General features: G+C 48.0%; 1 protein-coding gene across 1 annotated transcript in view; it reads left to right on the top strand.

The window, feature by feature from the left end:
• The window catches only part of Slc26a11 (solute carrier family 26 member 11), a 25,982-nt gene extending 3,779 nt beyond the window's left edge, over positions 1-22,203 (top strand). The window contains 15 exon segments of the mRNA XM_036194641.1: positions 856-941; positions 2,857-2,936; positions 3,866-4,008; positions 5,553-5,728; positions 6,035-6,107; positions 7,895-7,945; positions 16,408-16,468; positions 17,681-17,736; positions 17,926-18,066; positions 19,191-19,318; positions 20,149-20,248; positions 20,679-20,812; positions 21,349-21,421; positions 21,634-21,690; positions 21,693-22,203. Coding sequence (XP_036050534.1) covers positions 856-941; positions 2,857-2,936; positions 3,866-4,008; positions 5,553-5,728; positions 6,035-6,107; positions 7,895-7,945; positions 16,408-16,468; positions 17,681-17,736; positions 17,926-18,066; positions 19,191-19,318; positions 20,149-20,248; positions 20,679-20,812; positions 21,349-21,421; positions 21,634-21,690; positions 21,693-21,751 — 1,418 coding nt within the window. The 3' untranslated portion in view covers positions 21,752-22,203.
• The last annotated feature ends 1,139 nt before the right edge of the window (positions 22,204-23,342 follow it).

Below are 23,342 nucleotides of genomic sequence, written 5' to 3' on the forward strand. Positions count from 1 at the left end.
TGTAAACATGTGTCTTAAGTTGTGCACTGGGACTGAGTTAATTGTTATCCAAATACTTTTTTCCAAAATTACGCTGTGCTTAAACATGGCTAGAAGCTCCTGTCCAGCGCCAATTACAATAAAACAAATTGAGCTGGGTTCATTCAAACCTGTAGGGGAATCATCACAGATACAGGGCTGGAGAGATGACTCACAGTTAAGAACATGTGATGGTGGTGGTGGCATTGCACCTTTAATCCCAGCCAGCACTTGGGAGGCAGAGGCAGGCAGATCTCTGTGAGTTCGAGGCCAGCCTGGTCTACAGAGTTAGTGAGTTCCAAAAAAAAGGAGGGTTGGGAATTTAACTCAGTGGTAGAGCGCTTGCCTAGCAAACACAAGGCCCTGGGTTCGATCCTCAGCTCCAAAAAAAAAGGAACATGTACCACTCTTGCAGAAGATCTGGGTTCAATTCCCAGTAGCCACCTGGGCAACTCAGAACCAATAGTAACTATAGTTTGATGGCATCTGGCATCTTCTCCTTACTCTCTTCACACCTGCACACACATGGTGCTCATAAACTCACACAGGCACATACATATACACATTTTTAAAAATAAATCTTTAGGGGTTGGGGATTTAGCTCAGTGGTAGAGCGCTTGCCTAGCAAGCAGAAGGCCCTGGGTTCGGTCCTCACCTCCGGTAAATAAAAATAAATAAACAAGTAAATAAATCTCTAGAAAGAAAGGTCCAGAGCGGCATGTTGCCCGTCAGTCTTTAACTGTGGAATCTGCCCCCAGCCCCACTGTGCTGCCTGCCCACACATACCCTTCTCCTGAGGTTGATTACATGTCCCTGTCCTTGATCTCTTGGCCACAGGGTTCCTGCTGGACTTCATCTCCTGCCCTGTCATTAAAGGCTTCACTTCCGCTGCCACCATCACCATTGGCTTTGGACAGATCAAGGTAGGCACAGTGTCCCCCTGACTCTTCCCGCTGTGGCTGCTGTTGTAAGACCAAGGCCAATCCTGCCTGTAGCCTGTCGGGGCCTGTAGCCGTCTGTCCCCCAGGGAACGAGAAGCACATGGTGCCTTCCTAGAGGAGGTATTGAGTGATGGTCGGTTTCAGGACGGGGAGTCTGGGGCTGGCTGCTGTACCTTACTTCCTGGCTTTATTGCATCTGTGCCCGGGTGCCGCCGGATGGGCTTCTCAGGGTGCTTCTGTCCTGTCTTGATGAACCCGTGAGACTTGTGGTTGCCAGCCCATGCCAGGCTCTAGCAGCTGTCTTCCAGATCTGACCATGCACGGCTTTGCTGCTGTGGTCCCGTTTTTCTTTACTTTTTTTTTTTTTTTTTTTTTTTTTTGAGTACACCAGACTTGTGTTTTTTTGTTTTTTTAAGCCGTATGTAAGATATCTACAAAAAGTACTAAAACGCCTGTTCTTCAGCTACCCCAGGGTAGAATTTACTCTGCCCACTGCCAGCCCACGGGGATGGGACTGGGTGCTCTGTGTAAAGTGTGCACCTGACAAGCTTGTGCAGAGTGGAACTGAACTCTGTCCGGCTCTTGTCCACTTGGGCCCCTCGTGGCATAATCAGGGCCACACCTCTGGCTCGTGACCCTGTGTCACTACCCCACAACTCCACAAGGCATGCTTCTCAAGGCCAGGGGCTGCTCCGCCTCTCTGGTGCGGGCTGAGAAACCCAGGGTGGGGATATGGGTGAGTGTGTGGGGAGGCTGACTTTTGCTTTTCCTTTTTTCTTCTTCTCTTTTTCACTCTGACTGATAAGCACTAGGTCACATGTTCATGAGTCTAACCCCCTCCCACACCAGACCCCTAGATGACAGTCTTGTCACTGTGTCCACTTTAAAACAAGCACTCATCTTAGTAAGGTGTAGACGAGTGCGGTGAGGAGGTGTGTACACACTTGTCAGAGTGTGCCAGGGTCTTTTCTGTGAGGGCCGCCTTTATTTGGACAACAACATAATTCAATTTTAGTATATAAGTGTGTTTCTATTCCTCCCTCCCTCGTGAGAATTGAATGGTTTCTTTGTGATCATGGTGCCAGCAGGGGGATCCTGGCTGCCCACAAGATTTTAAAAACTTGATTAGGCCAGGCGGTGGTGGCGCATGCCCGTAATCCCAGCACTCGGGAGGCAGAGGCAGGTGGATCTCTGTGAGTTCGAGGCCAGGCTGGTCTACAGAGCGAGTTCCAGGAGAGGCTCCAAAGCTACAGAGAAACCCTGTCTCGAAAAACAAAACAAAACAAACAAACAAACAAAAACTTGATTAGATCATGACCTGCAGCACTTTGACATGGCTAGAACGGGAGTCCCCTGAGACCCAGAATGCATCTGTGTTTGCTTACCCAGAGTTCCCACACCTCATTGTTTGTAGCAGGTGTCAGGCTGTCACAGCTTGTCATAGCCCCTACTGGACCTCCAATGGTAAAGGACAAAACCAAAGAGTAGAGATCCCTTTCATGAAGGCAGTCAGCACCCAGCTCCCTTGGAGCCCTGCCTGTCCATGTGTAGTTTTGTGGTGGGTGTGACTTTTCCTTCTGGTTGGTGGGGGTGGTGCTAGGAGTGACGGACATGACTTTGGACCAGTGTCTACAGGTGCTTAGAGGCAGCCCGGACTCCTGACCACACAGCTGTAGAACTGGTTTCCCTCCTGGGGGGGGGGGGGGGCGGTCCCAAACTGGTTTTTTGTCTTTATTAAGATAACTCCCCTCTCCTGCCTTGGGGTCTCCTGGGAGCCCTGAGCAGCATGGCCTTGGGGATTGGGGTCCAGTGAGGGACTTCAGGGGCCTCTGATAGGGAAAGTGTGAGCCGCCGGCTGCTGGTGGGCGGTTGTCTGATGGCTCCTCTGTTTGAACAGAACCTGCTGGGATTGCAGAACATCCCCCGGCAGTTCTTCCTCCAGGTGTATCAGACCTTCCTCCACATCGGAGAGACCAGGTACTGTTGACTTTTGTCCTTCCTGACCTTAGCCCCATCCAGGCGACATTTGTTCAGTGTCACAGGCGCCCTTGGGAGCAGTGCTGTCCCAAGTTAGACTTGTAGACAGCAGGTCTGCCAGGCACGGCCAGACCCAGAGTCGGCAGCATTTTAGCAGTGTGGACAGAATAGAGACCTCTCTGTCAGTGTCTCACTCCCAAAGTTCTTAGTGAGGCAGAGAACCGGGACAGCAGGCAGAGCCAGGGAGCCATGGAGAGACCTGGGGTACCCATAGTGGGTCTATCCTCCAGGGAGTTCGACACGCACCCCAGCAGCCCAGTGGAAACTAGGATGAACGGCCCCGCCCCTTGTGCCAGAAATTATTTGGGGAGCCACTCACGCAGAGGGCAGTCTGCTGCTGCTCCCTAGGGTCTGAAGCCAGTGCAGGATGCTTCCTTTCTGTCCTGGTGTGGGCAAGGGAGTGAGATTGCCAGTCACAGTCCACAGCTATAGTGGGTATCACTGACAGTACCATCTCAAGCCCTCCACACCTCTTGGGAACAGACTAAGCATCTGTAGGCCAAAGGACATGTGACTGAAAACGGGGCCGGTAATCTCGGTGCCATGTTGATGAGGGGCCTCTTACCTCCCAGCCCTCCCAAGGGTGTGTCCTTCAGAGGCCAGAGAGGTTCTGAGGTCGAATCGAGGTGTAGGTTATTCAGGAGAAGGTGGAAAGGGCCGGGAGAGGGACTTGCAACAAAGACTACCACTGAGAGCTGTGCTCTTGACTGCAATCTGGCATTTGAAATGCTGAGGCAGGAGGATTATAAGTTCAAGGTCTGCTTTAGCTGTGTAGAGAGACCCTATCTCAATAAAAGGAAAGAATAGGCCCAGCAGCCCTCAAGGCACACTGCTGCAGAGTCAGGCGCTGACTGGCCCTCTGTCCGCAGGGTGGGTGACGCCGTCCTGGGGCTGGCCTGCATGGTGCTGCTGTTTGTGCTGAAGCTGATGCGGAAACACATGCCTCCTCCCCATCCTCAGATGCCCCTTGGTGTGAAGTTCAGCCGTGGGCTGGTGTGGACTGTCACAACAGGTAAGGGACCTGTTGGCAGAGGAGCCGGCTCCACAGTTGGCGCTTCCACCTCAGAGCTGAGCTGAGGACGCACAGCAGCAGGTAGTTTTCAGACATGAACGGTTTTGCCCCGTCGGGGACATTAGCGATCACTATGGTTGTTGCTGCAATGTTGTTTGTTTTGTGTTTTTCCTGAGACGGGGTTTCTCTTTGCTTCCCAAGTTGGGATTAAAGGTGTGCATCACTACACCTGGCTGCTGCTGATTTTTGATCTAATTCATTGTGACCAGAAGATGTACCTAACTTATTGACCTTTAACAGTTAACTCAGAACTAAGGGTTTCTACTTACAGGTACATCAAGCTGTGAAGCAGGTTACCTAGCCACACACCCCCACCCTGCCAGGGGGAAAAAAAAAACAAACCCAGCAGCAGCCGAGATAGCTTGGACAGATAAGGGGCCAAAGGAAAATAAGGCAGTTTTATTTTCACTTGTCACTGATAGACTCCTTACCTAACCACTTCTAAAAATGTAGTTTGAGCATGTAAAATCCCTTTGCTCAGATATTAACCAAATTCAGCCCTCAGTTGACTCATTTCCCCGTTAGTCACTTCCCTTGGGGGTTGCAGATGATGCTGACAATGACTGCTCTTCTGTGTGGATCTTATTGCCCCTCCTTCCGGCCATGAAGGAATCCAAGCCTGGTGACCTTGTCTTGGCTAGAGCATTGCTGTTGCGTGGGTGTATAACTGTAAACCTCAGAGACGTGGGGAGAACTAGATGGGAGGAGTAGAGGAGAGAGCTAGAATGAGATGGAAGATGAGGAAGAGCTAGATGAAAAAGGAGGAGTCAGGAGAGGAGCTGAGATGGGGAAGAACTAGACGGACAAGAACCTAGACGGGGTGGAACTAAGAGGAAGGAGTTAAAATAGTACTTGGAGGGGACAGCAGGAAAGTGTAGAGAGAAACCGGCAAGAGCAGAGCAGAAGCTGTGGAGAGAGGACCGACTCAGGGATAAAGTGACTGGACTAAGAGTTTTGTATACATAGATTCATTAGAGTGTCCCTCAGATTAGCTAACCTGCCACGGGTAGCGTCTCTTCTGGAACTCTGGGAGAAGGCTATCAAGGGCCACATCATACAATAGGCTTCATTACTTCCTGTCTCTCACACTGATGTGGGTTTCACATGCCCATGCCTGCTGAGTCTCCAGGCTGCAGGGGGGGTTGCGGAAGGGTAGTGTCCCCTGACTGCGAGATGCGGTGCCTCAGTTACCCTCCTTTTCTCATTAAGACTGCGTCTTGGGGCAGGAGAGATGGCTCAGTGGTGAAGAGCACTTGCTGCTCTTGCAGAGATCTGTGTTCATTCTTAACAGCTACATAGCAGTTCAGAACTATAACTACAGCTCGGGGTGATCTACTGACCTCTTCTGACCTCTTCAGGCACCCATCATGCACAGGGTACATACACATGCATGCAGACAAAACACTTACACACATAAAATAATAAGTCAAGTTTCAAAAGCAAACAAGACTGCATCTCACCAGTCTCTCTCTGTTCTGTCCCAGCTCGCAATGCCTTGGTGGTCTCCTGTGCAGCCCTGATTGCTTACTCCTTCGAAGTGACAGGACACCATCCTTTTGTTCTGACTGGGAAGATCGCCCAGGGTCTCCCCCCTGTGAGGGCCCCACCCTTCTCAGTGACCACAGACAATAAGACCATCTCATTCTCTGAGATGGTGCAGGTGAGCAGACGCAAAACCAGTAGCATGACTGAGGCTGAGATGGCCTCTGGGGTGGGGCCTCAAGGTGGGGTGTCTCAGGAAAGTGGAGAAGAAACCAAATAGGACACGTGTCTTTCTGCCTCGAACCCCTTCCTCCGTTGGACACTGGGAAAGGATGCTTTTGCTGGGTTCCTCTTCATGCCTCTCTTCATGATGAGGTGGTGTTTCCTCTCCAGTGTAAATCCACACTCTTGCTGCAGTGGGTCCCTGCTTGGAAAACCCTCCCTGAGCACAGGAAGATCACTCATTGTCTCTCTCTCCTCTCAGGACATGGGGGCTGGACTGGCTGTGATACCTCTGGTGGGCCTCCTGGAGAGCATCGCTGTGGCCAAATCCTTTGGTGAGATGCCCACTGCCTATAACTCCCCCAAAACACACACACACCAGGCTCCTGCCTCCTGGGGTGTTTGCCTGTTCTAATGTTTAAAATTAGAATTTTAATACGAGGAATACATGCTCATGTTTTAAAATGAATTGGAGTGGGGTGTGGGTGGGATTAAGGAACATCTGTAACCTAAAATCCAGAAGGGTTCACAGACTGAAAGGGAGCCAGCATGGCCCAGCTGCTCTCAGAATGCAGTCTGTGTTCAGCACTCCTAGCTCCCAGACTCCCGACAAAGGACACCCAGCACACTGTAAGAAGGGCTCTGTAGTGAGGAACCCCATCAGGATGTGATGTTAACATATTGTCAGCCTAGCCCGTGTGGGTACATGAGTCCTAGTGTGGAGCCCTTGCTGATTTCTGGGGTGTGCATGCTCCTACACACACACACACACACACACACACACACACACACACACACGTCAGTTCAGATGCCTGCAGAGGCCAGAATGTGTCAGATTCCCAGAAACTGGAGTTGCAGGTGGTGGTGAGCAGCCCGACATGGATGCTGGGAGCTGAACTTGGGTCCTCTGCAAGAGCAATAAGCCCTTTCAACCCTGGGACATCATTCCAGCCCCAAAATTTGTAAATTTGCTTGATACCAGGCCATACTAGGTAGCCTTGCTGGCCTGGAAGTCACTGTAGACCAGTCTGGCTTTGCACTCACAGAGATCTGCCTGCCTGTCCCCTGAGTGCTAGGACTAAAATGAACCACCACATCGAGCTAAAAAGTTTTAATTTAATCAGTAAGAAAGGCTGAACTTTAAACTTTAGTAGTGGGCTCACTAAATTCCTAAAACTTTGACCCCGTGTTTTCTCCCTCGGCTCGGTTTGTACCAGGGCCTTACCTTTCTAAGGCGGGGTTCTGAAATCCCTCACTTGCCCACCTGAGATAGTAGTTCTTCTAGCTTTGCCTTATCAGTGTCTGGATTCCAATCCATAACCACAGCAGGTCCTCTTCAATATGGGGACAGGTTGATTCTGAAGACTAAAACCAGGCCTTGGAGTGGGGGTCAGTGCTACAGCATTTGGCTAACATGTCTGGTACAGGTTCTATCCCCAGCAACACACACCACTGCCATCATCATTACCAGCAAAAATAATACATGCTTTCAAAACTCCATATCCATGCTTCCTGCCTGGTCCTGGTTGTGCCCAGAACCAATTCCTTCTCCAGCATTCCAGCACTTTGTCCCTGACCCCAATCAGACCCTCTTTAAGATTTGCGTATTTGCTGGGTATGGTAGTCTACCACTTTTACCCCAGCACTCAGAGATAGAGGCAGACAGATCTTTGTGAGTTCAAGACCAGACTGGAATTTTTAGGGAGTTACAGGACAGCTAGATTCACACAGTAACATCCTGTTTCAACCTCCCCTTCCAAATCTTAATTTATTTTTATGTATGTATGAGTGTCTATATGTATGTATGTGCACCACATGTATGCTGTGCCTGCGGAGGCCAGAAGAGGGCATTGGACCCCTTGAACTAGAGTTATAGACAGTTGTGAGCCACCTTGTCGTACTAGGACCTGAACCCCTGTCTTATGTGAGAGCAGCAAGTGTTCTCAACCACTGACCATCTCTCTAGCTGCTGCTTTCGGATTTTTAAGGATTTCTTAGTTTAGATCAAGTGTGTTCAGTTTGTGTATGTTTTCTGTGTGTAAAGTAAGTTGCTCAACTTGATACCTCACATTACCTGTTCTTGTACATCAGTAACAATGTTTGTGTTGTCCTCTCTCTTCAGCCTCTCAGAATAACTACCGCATTGATGCCAACCAGGAGCTACTAGCCATCGGTAAGACCCCTTCTGGTCCCAGGGCCTCTGTGTCTGTCTGATTGTATCAGGTTTGATGTTTATGGGGGAGAGAGGACTTTGAAATCTCAGCTTGGACCTGTCCTCAGGTGTCCAGTCAGTTCCATTCCCTCTCCTGTGGTCTGTTCCTCTCCTGGCCAAGTGCCTTCTGGGCCTGCCTAAACTATAGCCTTTCCTATGCCTGGGAGGGAGTTGGAGGGTGCAGCCAGGCGGACTCACAGGTGAGTCTCCTGAATGCCTTTCCCTGGAAGAACATGTGGTAACGGGGCCCAGGACAGTGCCTCCATCTTTTCCCAGTATGACCCTCTCCAGGCAAGGACACATGGTCAGTGAGGGCTCAGGTGGTCTACTAGGGTCTAGGTTAGGATTAATTGCACCTTCTTTTGTCCCTACAAACTAACATATGTACTGACGTGTTTTGAAACAATACTAAAAATCTTTCTATTTTAAAGATTCATTTATTTTTATGTGTCGGGAGTGGTGTGTGTGTGTGTGTGTGTGTACACATACAGTGGAGGTCAGAAGAAGACGTCGGTTTCCCTGGAACTGGAGTTACAAACAGTTGTGAGCCACCATGCAGGTGCTAGACACAGAAGCTGGGTCCTCAGCAAGAGCATCAGTGCTCTTAACAACTGAGGCATTGCTTCAGCCCTGCACTGAGAATCTTGGATTTGATAGTGGAACTGTTTTTAATAACCTGGCCCTCTCTCACTGGTGAAAGCCCACGTGAACCTGGAAACTACTGGGGCTTTTGTTTTGTTTTGTTTTTTGAGACAGAGTTTCTCTGTGTAGCTTTGGGCCTTTCCTGGAACTCGCTCTGTAGACCAGGCTGGCTTCGAACTCACTGAGATCCACCAGGCTGTGCCTCCCAAGGTAATTCCTAACTACCATGGGTCAGTGTGAACCTGTGTAGCCTTTGGTCACTGTCCTGTAGTCGGACTTCCCTTTGGGATGCCAGCTCACAAATAACAGCATGGAGACTTACTGTTAATTATGAAACCTTGGCCTTAGCTTTTTCTTAACTAGCTCTTATAACTTAAATTAACCTTGTTTCTATTAATCTCCATTCTGCCACGTGGCTCAGTTACCTCTCCTTGGTAACTGTACGCCTGATTTCTTCAGTGTCTTGTTGGTGTTGCTCAAGCACCTGGATTCATCCCAAATTTCTCTCTGCCTGGAGTCCTACCCATTCTCTCCTGCCTAGCTTATTGGCTATTCAGCTCTTTATTAAATCAGTCACAGTGACACATCTTCACACAGTGTAAACAAATATTCAGTAACATTTCCCCCTTTTTGTTTAAATAAAAAGGAAAAGTTTTAACTCTAACACAGGAAAACTAATTACAATAAGAACAATTATCAGGTATTGTCTAAATAAAAATGGAAGGTTTTGCCGGGCGGTGGTGGTGCACGCCTGTAATCCCAGCACTCGGTAGGCAGAGGCAGGCGGATCTCTGTGAGTTCGAGGCCAGCCTGGTCTACAAAGCAAGTTCCAAGACAGCCTCCAAAGCTACAGAGAAACCATGTCTCAAAAAACAAACAAAAAAAAAAAAAAAAAAAGGGAAGGTTTTAAGCTTAACACAGTAAAACTTTATACAATAAGAGCAGTTATCAAGTATTGTCTAAATAAAAAGGGAAAGTTTTAATCTTTAAAAAGTAAAACTATATATAATATGAACAATTATCAAGTAAGAAATACATTCAAAATGTTCGGTCCATTTGTATTTGGCAAATTCAGAGAAAATACTACATTATCTATCCTATCTTGGAGATTAGTTTTATACCTAGACCAGTTTCTATCATAACTTGTATTACCAGCCTAAAAATATATTTTTAGACTTTAAAATATTTTCTTAGATAAGCAACTTAAGCTTTTATGTCTCTCAACCTTGTACACTTTACACCTCTTTTGTGAGTTTCTTTTCTGAATTTGGTAACAAGGAGAAATGAAACTATAACTATCTAGTCTTCAACATCATCAAAGTCCTGAGAAGGATTAAATATTAGCTGATTAAACAGGAAGTGCAGAGTAAACAACTTCCAAAACTAAGAAATGACAGAGACACCTGGCTGGCTGGACAGTCACCCAAGGTTCTTCTGTAACATTAGGACATCCATATTCAGCCTATGGGCCTAGAGTAACTGACATACTATTGTGAAGCAGGATTTTGAAGGATTGCCCTACCTTGTCTTGGCAAAGTTTGGCAGTCACTTTCTTTTATGTCCTGCTTGTCCAGTTTGGACACCATACTGTTAGCAGTTGAGGCAAGGGCAGTGTCTTTGCCCAGTGGCTACTTCTGCCACAGTGAGGCAAACTCCTTATGGAGGACCTTTGATATTCATCATCCTTTTATGAAGTAAATTGGTGCAGCCAGGAGCAGACATGTCTCACTGTCATGAAAAGCCTTAGGTTATTAAAACCTCTTATATGTCATATTCTGTAGGCCTCTGAAGTGTTTGAAGATGATCTACACTGTCTGTTTGACCTTGAAAACATACCTGACATGGCCACAAATTTAATTGTTATAGATGACTAACTAATAACCTACATTTCTTTATTATCCTAAGTAGCTTTCAAGGACTAGAGCTTTTTATTACATTTTTAAATGAGCTGTATAGGTACAATACCTTAAACAAGAGTAGAAACATATATACAGTATGTTCTAACAAAAATAGCCCTAAATTTGTATCAATATACAGAAATCCATTGCAATGTAAAATATTTGAGACTAGTAGTTGCTTTTTTAAAAAATAGATTCGGGGCTGGAGGGATAGCTCAGCCGTTAAAGGCTAGGCTCACAACCAAAAAATATAAAAAATATTTTCAGCCGGGTGTGGTGGTGCACACCTTTAATCCCAGCACTTGGAAGGCAGAGGCGGGTCAATCTATCCCCTTTTTTCTTTTCAGAATGAGGTCCCTGGAGCTAGTCTCTTGTTTAGTTTCCTCCCTGACCATGGCCAATAACAACTTGTCATGTGTTGCATGAAACTTAAATGGTGTGATAATAAAAACCCGGAGCTGGGTATGGGGTCAATGCTGCAAGATCAGAGACAAAGGAGCAAGCCACAGCTGCTTCTCACCTCGCCAGTCTGTGAATCCTCTGTTGAATGCCTCTGAGTCTCAGCTGAAAAGGCTCAGTTCCTGTCTCCTCAGCCGTATACCTTTGTCCACCCAGCCATATCACTTCCTTCTTAGTGTGGAGATTAAAGGCGTGTGCGCTTCCCAAACAAAGGCACGAGATCTCAAGTGCTGGGATTAAAGGTGTGTGACTCCCAAGTATTAGGATTAAAGTCGTGTGCCACCACTGCCTGGTTCTGTTTCTATCTTAGATTGAGTTAATCTCATGTAGTCCAGAACGGCTTTGAACTCTCAGAGATCCAGACAGATCTCTGCCTGCCGAGTGCTAGGATTAAAGGTGTGTGCCACCACTGCCTGGCCTGTGTTTAATCTAGTGGCTTGTTCTGTTCTCCAATCTTCAGGCAAATTTTATTAAGGTACATAGTGTATCACCACATTCACCAACCCCCCTAAATGATGATAAATTTCCATAATCCACTGAATGACCAAAAAAACCATCCACCCCACCTATTGTGAATGTGGGCATTGTGTTATTAAAATTACTTCCTGTTGTCTGGGGGTGATGCCATCTTTGGGAGACCCTGAGAAAATTGGGATAATGATCAAGTCCTGGGAGAGCTAGCTGTGGTCCAGTCTTGGTGTGATGGGAAAGTGCAGGGCTGGAGCAGTCCTTGAGGCTGGACCATCCTAGCTAACCCCCTGGAATTGTCCTGAGCAATTTGTAGTCCAGAGCTGAGCTTTGAGTGCTGTTTGTCAGCTTAGTGGCATTACCACAATCCAGGTGGATTCATTGTTGCAGGGTCCCAACATCTTTTTTAGAGACCTCAAAGGCCACTGCCAGGAATGGTTCACTGCAGAAAACTAAGTCATATGCAGGTCGGGCAGTGGTGGCGCACGCCTTTAATCCCAGCACTCAGGAGGCAGAGCCAGGCGGCTCTCTGTGAGTTCTAGGCCAGCCTGGTCTACAGAGTGAGTTCTAGGAAAGGCGCAAAACTACACAGAGAAACCCTGTCTCGGAAAAGGAAAAAAAAAAAAAAGAAGGAAGGAAGAAAGAAAGAAGTCATATTCAGCAGATCTCCAAGAAGTTAAAGGACCACAATCTGTTATGTACATCCAGGGTACACAAACTTAGTTTCTAGTTACCTGTTTCAGAGTCAAGCCCAAAATCAGGTACAGGATGAAGCCAATTTCTAGAATTAGTGCTCCATATGACCATTAATATCATGACAGGAAGCTTAAATATACATATTTCATAAATTTTGAGATAATATTTATACCTTGAGAAAAGTTTGGGGTTTTTGTTTGTTTGTTTGTTTGTTTTTTCAAGACAGGGTTTCTCTGTGTAGCTTTGCGCCTTTCCTGGACCTTGCTCTGTAAACCAGGCTGGCCTCGAACTCACAAAGATCTGCCTGCCGCTGCCTCCCAAATTCTGGGATTAAAGGTGTGCACCACCATTGCCCAGGAAGAAAAGTTTCAAAGAGTCAAGATTAAATGCAGAAGAGGGCGCCAGATTTCATTACAGATGGTTGTGAGCCACCATGTGGGTTGCTGGGAATTGAACTCAGGACCTTTGGAAGAACAAGCAGTGCTCTTAACTTCTGAGCCATCTCTCCAGCCTGAGACAGAGATTTTTGGATTTTTCTTTAACAGGCATGCTTGGGTTTAGAGAAGAAGAGAGCCATGTTCCAATTCCAAAGCCAGCTTTAATTTTTAAGTGAATTGGGATTACAAAAAGACCATTTGCCTCCTATGTCTATAGAGAACAGCAGAAACAAACATTTGGGAATATTTGTGAAATTTTATCCTGTTGGAAAGGTGTTATACCATTAGGCCAATTTTCTCTTGTTCTTGGGACATTGTCTCTGGATGATTTGTCCTTTTCCTTTCGATGTCTCATTTGTAAGTGCTGTTAGATCGTTTGTTTTTTGTTTGTTTGTTTGTTTTTTGTTTTTCGAGACAGGTTTTCTCTGTGTAGCTTTGTGCCTTTCCTGGAACTCACTTTAGAGACCAGGTTGGCCTTGAACTCACAGAGAGCTGCCTGGCTCTGCCTCCTGAGTGCTGGGATTAAAGGCGAGTGCAGGGCTGGAGAGATGGCCCAGTGGTTAAGAGCATCGACTGCTCTTCCAAGCAACCACGTGGTGGCTCACAACCATCTGTAAAGAGATCTGGTGCCCTCTTCTGGCCTGCAGACAAACATCCCGTATACATAATAAATAAATAAATAAATAAACAAACAAACAAACAAATAAATAAATAAATAAATAAATCTTTTAAAAAAAAAGTAATATTAAAGATGTGTGCCACTACCACCCGGCTAGAGCGTTTTATAACTGCTTGTCCTGTAGGATTGTGTGGCATACCTATAATATGCTATATGTTGTAATGTGCAGAAAGCTTGCACTTTACTAGAGACATATGCTGGGGCATTGTCAGTCCTAATTTGTACAGGTATTCCCATAATGGCCATAACTTCTAGTAAATGTGTAATTACAGAATCAGCCTTTTTGGAACTCAAAGAAGTTCCCCCTGAAATCCTGAATATGTATCTATGGTATGGTGCACATATTTTAATTTTTCTTTTTTTTCTTTTTTTGTTTTTTGTTTGTTTGTTTTTCCAAGACAGGGTTTCTGTAGTTGGAGAGCTTCTCTCCAGGTTCCACCAAGCCCCCGCGGTCCGTCCCACAACCCATGTATAAAATAATCATACATATTATTTAAACTGCTTGGCCATTAGCTCAGGCCTACCATTGTCCAGCTCTTACTCTTACATTTAGCCCATTTCTGTCAGTCTGTACTTTGCCACATGGCTTGTGGCTTACCGGTGTCTTTACATGTTGCGTCTCATGGAAGCGGCTGGCAGTGTCTTCTCCCAGCCTTCCTGTTCCCAGCCTCCTCCTCTTCCTTGTCCCGCCTACCCTATCCTTCCTGCCTGGCTACTGGCCAATCAGCACTTTATTTATACAAAGTGATATCCACAGCAGGTTTCTCTGTGCAGTTTTGGTGCCTATCCTGGATCTTGCTCTATAAACCAGGCTGGCCTCAAACTCACAGCGATCTGGCTGGCTCTGCCTCCTGAGTGCTGGGATTAAAGGCGTGCACCATCACTGCCAGGCATATTTTAATTTTTCAAACTCTGCAAAATGAAACATATCCATTTGTCAAATTTAATTTCTTTGAGTAACTTTTGGATTACTTCTGCAGATAATGGAGTTTGATTATATAAAGAACAAGTAGGACATTTCTTTATAATTTCCTTGGCTTGTTGCCAAGTGATATAAATATCTTCAAACCTTGGCTATTAACATGATGTTTCTTATGAAATTCTGAGGCTTCTAGCACATTTCCTATCAATAGCTGTTAAATTTCATCATTACCTGTGCTAAAGGGCCTGGTAGACCTGTATTGGATCTGATATATGTTACAGATAAGGAATGATTTCTATTTTCTGGTTACTTGTTGTAGTTGAATAAATAACAAAGTTAGTTCTGAATCATCTGGAGTAAGTTTAGCATTTCAATATGTAAAACAACTCTTTATGCATATTAAGAGTCAGTAACTATGTTAAGAGGTTCTGGAAAATCTAATACCATAAAAATAGAGTATAATTTTGACTTTTGAATGGAATCATAAGGGGTTTGAGCCATTTTATTTATTTTTCCTGACTTATAACCTGTCTTTGCTGATTTATTTATATCAGTATATAAGGTAGGGGCTCCAGAAACTGGTGTTCCTCATACAATGTGAAGAAAGATCCAATTAATTCATTTTATACACTGAAGTCTCTTGTTTGGGGAATATTTGTTGCTAATCTCTCTCAAAAAAAATTACTGCAAGCTCTTTGCCAATGTTTAACTTTATTGGTAAGGTTTAACTTTATTAGCAGTTTTGGAATGTCAGTGCTAACAAATCTCCAGCAACACTGTCCAGACTCTACCAAGCCATCTGCTGCCCCTGCCCCTCCTTACTCTCAAGGGCCTGAGTGTGGCTCTGTGACCTCAGAGGAGCTGGTACTTAAGTAGTCCCCAATCTTTGGGGCTTTTTCTCATTCTTCTGTGAGTCTACCACACCTTTTAGTGACCCTTGGTCAGCCCACCCTAACTGTGGATATAGAGACAGAAGAGGGGTGATCATAAAAGAATTGGGGTCTCCGATTAGTGTTTTAAGACAGCCTACCCACCCTGGCTGAGGAGCTGTTGGCAGCAAATGGCTGCTGGAGACGGAGAGTCATTTTTCTTCAGTGGTGTGGCCACTGGTCAGTTGTCCATGCTTTGTGTCTAAGTTGGGCATGGCGACTGGCTTCCTTACACTTAAGCGCTAGAAAAGTTCCAAGAGCAGGCCTTGAACCTGTAGTTGCCTTATAGGTCATTGTAAAGGCTCATGGGTGGGATGGATGTTGGCTAGGCAGAGTATGGTAAGTGTAGGCCAAGATCTTAGTTTCTTGGTCCAGCAAGGCTATGGTCCTGGATTTGATATGGTCTGTAATGTTACCTGGGAAAGGCACCTTGCCAGCCTTGACCTTAGGTCCCTCAGCTTGACTTGGCATTCACAACAGCCATGTTACAGGTACTCAGGTAGATGTCTTCTCCATAGTTACTGATACTGTCTCTAAGGTGTCATGAGGCTTCACATGGCAAGGCCTGAGGGAGCTCTACTTCAAACTTAGAACAGATGGGACATGGTGGTCCACACCTGTGATTTCATCACCCAAGAAGTAGAGACAGAAGACTCACAGGTTCATTCTCAACTACATATCAAGTTCATGGCCAGCCTGGGATACATGAGACCTTGTCTCAAAAAGCAAAAACTCGGGCCTGGCTGGGCAGTGGTGGTGCACACCTTTAATCCCAGCACTTGGGAGGCAGAGGCTCTATGAGTTTGAGGCCAGCCTGGTCTACAGATTGAGTTCCAGGACAGCCAGGGCTATTATAAGGAGAAACCCTGTCTCAAGGGAAAAAAAAAGGGGCGAAACCCTAGAATTAGAGATGGTAGGTAAAAAACTAGACTCCGCAGGGTACTTGGTGGTGGCGTACGCCTTTAATCTAGGGAGGCAGATGCAGGAAGGTCTCTGTGAGTTCAAGGCCAGCTGGGCTACAGAGTGAGTTCCAGAAGGCTCCAAAGCTACACAGAGAAACCCTGTCTCCAAAAACCAAAAACCAAAAACCAAACAAACAAAAACTAGACTCCAGCGCAGGTGAGTGTGATAAAGGTCTGGTTCCCTTTCCTAAAAGAAAGTGGGGCAGGGATCCCAAGTCCTTCCTTCCACCCTTCCCTTGTATGGTTCTGCACTTGACCCCCGCCTCCTCCTCCCTTTTCCCTTCTGTCGGATGTTCCGTTCTCCTCAGGGAAACTTCTGTTCTCTCCTCAGGCTTCTCCAATATGCTGAGCTCCTTCGTCTCATCTTACCCAGTCGCTGGCAGCTTCGGGCGGTGAGTGGCCATGTTCGTTCTTCTCTGTGCACTTGGGGTCCGCAGGGGCCAAAGACCACTTTTCCCCTGCCACACCCTTAGCCACAGTTTACTGTTTCTTCTTTCTCCCGATTAGTCCCCCAGGTGTTCTAAAGACCTTTGGAAAGCTGTGACCGTGTCCACAGCAAGGAAGGTTACACCTGCCCTTCAGAATAGCCCCTGGCATCCCTGCCCTGCATTTAGTGGTACCTGAGTTAATTCAAAAGAAAGTAGGGAGAGAGCCTGGCATTGTGGCACACACCTTAGTCCCAGCACTTGGGAAGCAGTGGAAGCTGGATCTATTTAGTGAGGTCAAGGCCAGTCTGGTCTACATAGTGAGTTCCAGGATAGCCAGGTCTATATGGGGAGACACTGTTAAAAAGAGAAAGAAAGAGAGTGGGGGAGGGGGAGAGGGAGGGAGGGAGGGAGGGAGGAAGAGAAAGAGGGACAGGAAGGTCTCAGTCTCTTCCCTGATGAGTCAGGTTTGGAGGCAGTCTTCCCTGGAGTCTGGAAGATGGGAGGGGAAGCCCCATGGCTGAAAGGGGAACTGTGCCCTTCCTCAGCAGGAACTTGGGATGTAGGGGCCAGAAGACGGGAGATCTTAAAGGAATTGGGGTTCTTGATTGGTGTCTTCATACTTAATAAACAGCATGTGGCCCGTGGTGAGTTGCCTGTGCTCCACATCCAGGCTTATGCAGGGGCCCTAGTTAAACTCAGGGGCCATCCAAACAAGGTGTGAGTAAGAAGGGGACATGTTAGGAAGAAAAGGAGGAAGTGAAAGGGATGCGCGAGAGAAGAATAGGGGGATGATGTCAAGATAAACTTATAAAACTGTCAAAGGACAGCTGGGCGGGGGTGGTGCACACCTTTAATCCCAGTATGCAGGAGGCAGAGGCAGGCAGATCTCTGTGAGTTCGAGGCCAGCCTTCTCTACAGAGCGAGATCCAGAAAAGGCGCAAAGCTACACAGAGAAACCCTGTCTCAAAAAAACAAAAAAAAAAAAAACGTAGACAGCCATGGAGATTGTGCCTGGTGCCCTGCAGCTCTGCTGACTGAGGGATTCAGTCACCTGGTGTCAGCTCCACCTGCCCTCACCCCCATCTCAGATCTCACTGGAAGGTCAGCCCCAATATGAGGCCAGACAGCTCCCCTCAGCCACTGGAGATGGAGAGGTTTCTTCCTGTTGTCTTCCAGGACAGCTGTGAATGCCCAGTCTGGAGTGTGTACCCCGGCAGGGGGCCTGGTGACTGGTGAGTCCCCCCACCTTCTTTACCTTGGGTTCATGCATGGGAATGGTGGAGAAGGGAAGGAGCCCAATTAACTACGTAGAGCATTCATACCAAGTCTGTGTGGGTCCACAGCTGTGTCCCTCTGAACACGGGGACCGTCCGTCCCTCAACTTCATTTTGTGGGTGCGGGTGGGAACCCCTCCCCCCCAGGTGTGCTGGTGCTGCTGTCCCTGGACTACTTGACCTCACTCTTCTACTACATCCCCAAGTCTGCACTGGCCGCCGTCATCATCATGGCTGTGGCCCCGCTCTTTGATGCCAAGATCCTCAGGACGCTCTGGCGTGTTAAGAGTATGTATGTGTGCATTCAAGGCAGGCAACCTCTGACATCTTTTATTATCCCTCTCAGCCTGGGCTAGAGCAGGGGCATTGTGGTAAACTTAGGAAAGGACACACAAAAAGCTAGGAAATGGAGCTGTCACTCAGGGTAGCTGCTCGGGGGAGTGGACTTTGGTCCGTGCAGAGCTGAGCTCAATGGCGAATGGGGTTTCTCCCACTCTGTCCCCTCTCTCTCCCATCTTCCTTTCTTTTTCTGTGGGTGGGTGGGTGACTGCCCAGCCCCACACAACAGCCTTTCTGTCTCCCCTTCTTCCTCGTTGGCCACAGTTACCAGATGTAGGCATGGTCAGTTGTTTTGTGTCTTTGTCTTTCTGTGTGTCACCACATTTCATCTTTAGGACAGCCTTGAAGTGTATTATTGTGTGTGGGGGAGATGTAATAGATGCTTCCAGAGGAAGCTGGGGCTCCATGGAGAGTGGGCATGTCTGGGTTCCTGCTGAGTAGAATCCCAGGCTGAGTCCAAGTATTTTGAACCCAGGACACTACATCAGCCAGGAGTCCTCTGAGTCTCCTGGGAGTCACAAGACACACACACACACACACACACACACACACACACACACACACAGACATAGACATACACACACACATCACACATGCATACACACACAGACACACAGACAGACATATATACACAGACACACACACACACACATAACTTCTTTTTCTTTGTCCTTTTTCTCTGACAAGCTCCCTGCCATGCCTACTTGCTCACGGGGACTGGAGGGATTGGACTGCTAGACAAAGACCAAATTCTCTGCCCGTGGGCCAGCTGCAGCCCACAGCTTCTATTCCTATTAACAGATTTTTTTTCCCCCGAGACAGGGTTTCTCTGTGTAGCTTTGCGCCTTTCTTGGATCTCGCTCTGTGGACCAGGCTGGCCTTGAACTCACAGAGATCCGCCTGCCTCTGCCTCCCGAGTGCTGGGACTAAAGGCGTGCACCACCACTGCCCAGCTCTGTTAACAGATCTTTAGGTCTCTCACTCCCACTGTTAACCCAAGAGATGCTAAGTGGCTGGCCAGTGGGCTGGGGGGGGGGCAGGGTGTGGTGCCCCTGAACCCTCACTTCTTCTAGGGCTGGATCTGCTGCCACTCTGCGTGACATTCCTGCTGTGTTTCTGGGAGGTTCAGTACGGCATCCTGGCTGGGACCCTGGTTTCTTTGCTCATCCTCCTGCACTCTGTGGCTCGGCCCAAGACCCAGGTAGGCTCAGAGTGGGGAAATGTCGGCTGGAATCCCTGGGTTGCTAAGGTAGCTGAGATGTCTTCTGTTTCCGGTGCTCCTGAGGGAGAGCAGTCTCTAGCTCTTCTGAGTATGGGGTGCTGGGGGCTTCCCTGCCAGCTCCCCCTCCTGCTGTACCCCATGTGCTGGGCTTGGGTCAGGGCTTCCTGCCTGTCCATGAGCAAATGAGCAAAGCCTAGAAGAGTATCCTTGTAGGGCCCATGGGGATGCTGAAGGAAGACCCCAGACTCTAATAGTGAGTGTGTAAGAACAAAGAGTGTTTATTATCCCATCATGCATGTGGGGTTGCTCACCTGTGCAAAATGTCGGCGACCTTGAGATGAGTGTGGGCCCCCTAGCACAGCTAAGGGGAGTTCCAGGGTCAGCTACGTAATTGGTTAAGCAGGCAGCATTTACATTAGTATATTTCTTTTCTTTTTTTATTCTCACAATTCTATATTCTTTTTTTTTTTTTCAATTAAGAGGGAAGACATTAGTGTATTTCTAATTCGCTGAGGTTTAGTCTTATCATTTTTGGACACATCTGCACAAGCTTGGATGTGACTCAGAAGGGTCTGCTGAGTTTGTCCTTGAAACACTGTGAGGCTGACTCAGACCCTCTGTGTTCATTCTCTCCCTCGACCCTGAATGTGAGGGCCTTGGAGATTGATGGCCCTTTGTTGGAAAAGACACCTGTTTGTCCTACTCAGAGAGCTGCAACTTAAATTCAGTTATAAAAGTGGGAGAGTTTAAGAAGCCCTTCATCCTGCCCTGTCTGCCTCTGGCGTTCACTCCTGCCTTCCTCCATCCAGGTGTCAGAAGGACATGTTCTTGTCCTGCAGCCGGCCAGTGGCCTGCACTTCCCTGCAATAGATGCCCTGCGAGAAGCAATAATGACCCGGGCACTGGAAGGTATGTGGGTGAGCCAAGATGAGCAGAAATCAGCACACACGCCCACATTCGCCTACACCACAGCCTCAGCACCCTCAGGCCCAGCCTCGGTGGTCAGGGAGACAGTCACCTGCTTTCACATTTCAGTCCCCTTTGAGTGGTGTCTGCTGCAGATCAGATAGTCCCTGCTGGGCAGCAGTCCCACGACCCCCCTGCAGCCTGTTTCAGCAAAGGCCATGTTTGCTCCTGTTCCTCTGCCTGGGGAATTGACGTTCAGGGGAATCCAAGAAAGAAGTAGCTTTCTCCAGACAGCCATTGCCTCCACCCTGGCCCCTTTGCTGAGTGCCAGCCCTGGGAATGGTCTCTTGATGGCCTTGCTTCACCCCTGCCATGGCTGCAGAGCCACATGTTTTGCCTTGTGCTATAACAGACTCTTGGCCTCTCTCCCCAGCATCCTTACCACGCTGCGCAGTCCTGGAGTGCACGCATGTCAGCAGCATAGACTACACTGTGGTTGTGGGACTCAGTGAGCTCCTGGAGGATTTCCAGAAGCGGGGTGTCTCCCTGGCCTTCGTTGGCCTGCAGGTAGGAGAGCCAGGTCACTTCATGAAGAGGATCCATAGCCCTCCCTGTGGCTCTGGGCTATTGTGACACCTGTGGATAGGTACTATTGCATGTCCTATAGTCCTGGCTTACAGGAGGCTGAGGCAAGAGTGTTGGCATGAGTTCAAGGCCAGCCTGGGTCACACTTCAAGTATAAGGCTAGCCATGGCTACAGAGTAAGACCCTGTCAAAAACAAAACTTAAAATATTTTAAAACCCTAAATGATCATTATAAGGACCCATGTCCAGGCCTCTCTGCTGCTGTGGTTGTAACTTGGCAGGTTACTGACCATCTGACTTCATTCTCCTGTGGTCAGTGCTGACCCACACATATGGTCTGTGTGCCCAGTGCTGGGAACTTAAGGCCAGGGCCCTGGTCCAGGACCATGCCCATGCCCATTGTGTGTGTGTGTGTGTGTGTGTCCAGCAGAATCTCACTGGAACCCTAGGCATCCACTAGTCTACATGTTGCAGAGCAGCCATCCCCTGCCCTGGATTGAAGCCTGTCTGTCCCCCAGGTGCCTGTGCTCCGCACACTGTTGGCCGCTGACCTGAAGGGGTTCCAGTACTTCACTACTCTGGAGGAGGCCGGTGAGTGCGGGGAATATTCCTCAGCAAAACTCATGATGAATATGGAACAGGAAAGCCCTGAACTAGGGAAAGGCCCTGGCCCCAGGCAGGCCCACACTTTCCTCCTCAGCACCATACCCTGGGTGACGGTCATTCCTCGAATCCCATCCAATGGTAGGACCCAGCCTTATGGAGCATTTTCAGTACTTGATAAAATCCCGTGTGTTTTGCAGAGAAATCCCTGCAGCAGGGACCAGGGACTCAACCCTACAACATCCACGAAGACTCTGCCCAGAGCACAAGGTCTCCCTGCTGAAGTCTTCGCCAGCCCCTGAAGGGCAGCTGGTGTAGGAAGGGTTTCGAAGGTTCTGTCACTGTGATTTGATGTTGACATCACCTGACAGACTCACCAACCTGGTGGGACTGAAAATACACCCCACAGGTGGCTCTGGAAGAGCTGGGAGTCATGCGGGATCCCCAGGTGTGACTTTCCCCCCGTCCCCTAGCTGTGAGAATTTGGGGAGTGGGGTTGGCATCTTCCAGAGAGAGAGGCCAGGCCAAACAGGAGGACCCAGGGCTTCTGGCCTAGGTTGGCTGGGGCGAGCTGGAGCTTTCCAGGTCCTGAATTCCTCTTTGGAACCAGGCCCTGCCCGAGAAGAGGCGGAAGGCAGTGTCTCAGAGATAGGTCTGAACATGGCTCGGAGTTCAAGCTGAGATGAGAGGGGCCACAGTGTGCCAAGTACAATGAAGTCTGTTTAAAAATTGTGTTTTTAAATGAAAGTCATCACTTTGGTGGTTTTTTGTTTTTGTTTTCTAAGGCAAAACATTAATGCTTGTTTAAAAAAAATCCGGGCTGGAGAGATGGCTCAGAGGTTAAGAGCACCGACTGCTCTTCCAAAGGTCCTGAGTTCAATTCCCAGCAACCACATGGTGCCTCACAACCATCTGCAATGAGATCTGGTGCCCTCTTCTGTATACATAATAAATAAATTAATTAATTAATTTTAGAAAATCTAAGAACTCATCTATCCCATTCACAGTCCTCCTCACCTGAGGTCCCCTGCCCAGGACAGGTATCTGTCAGTGTGTACACATAGTGGCCTCTTATGTGAACCAAATCACTACATCAAGGTGCTTTGTAAATCATGTTCATGCAGTCATTTACTGTGAGTTATTTATTATGATGATGGATGGCATTAAAATACAAGATTTTTATTTATTCTGTGCTTGTGTGTCTGTGTGTCTGTGTCTGTGTGTGTGTGTGTGTGTGTGTGTGTGTATGTGTGTTTGTGTCTGGATAGGGACCTGTGAGGAGGAAGCCATGAATGAGTGAAGGGTGTGGGCACAGCCATGCCAAGGATTCCAGTGCCTCAGCCCCATGGGAGTGTCAAAACCTTGGCTGGTGAGGCTCAGAAGGATGGTAAGGCCTTCCTGGGGGTCTCCTGCAAGTGAGTGGTGATGTGCACAGAAAGTAGCCTTGCAGCTTCTTCTTCCTCCTGGTTGCTTACAGCCTGAGACTGCTCACCTACCAACACCTGCCTAGCTAGCGGTCCTTCCTTCCATGATGTTCGTGATAAACACACTGAGGCTGGGGTCTGGCTGGGGTCTGGGCTGCGGAGGTGAGAGGTGTGGCTCGTGCCTCTCCACCTGTAAGTGTGTCTGTCCTTTCTAAGTCCCCTGGGTGTCCCCAGTCAGGGTTCCAGGACCAAAGCCGCACAGGATGAGGCAGGTCACTCACAGCAGCAGAAATGACTCACGGACAGCTGCATTACCACCCCAGCCAGTGTGGGTAACAGCTCCAAAAGCTGGAACATGTAGCTCATTATGCAGCCTGCAGATAGCTTGAGGGTTAGAGAGTGTCCTTACCAGGTCGCTCATTTGGGCTGTCTGCTAGATAGCTCAGCTGCTCTGTCTCGTTTAGGCCATTTTGTTTGGGTCTCAG

The sequence above is a fragment of the Onychomys torridus genome, chromosome 8 (assembly GCF_903995425.1).
Source record: "Onychomys torridus chromosome 8, mOncTor1.1, whole genome shotgun sequence".
Taxonomy (NCBI): Eukaryota; Metazoa; Chordata; class Mammalia; order Rodentia; family Cricetidae; genus Onychomys; species Onychomys torridus.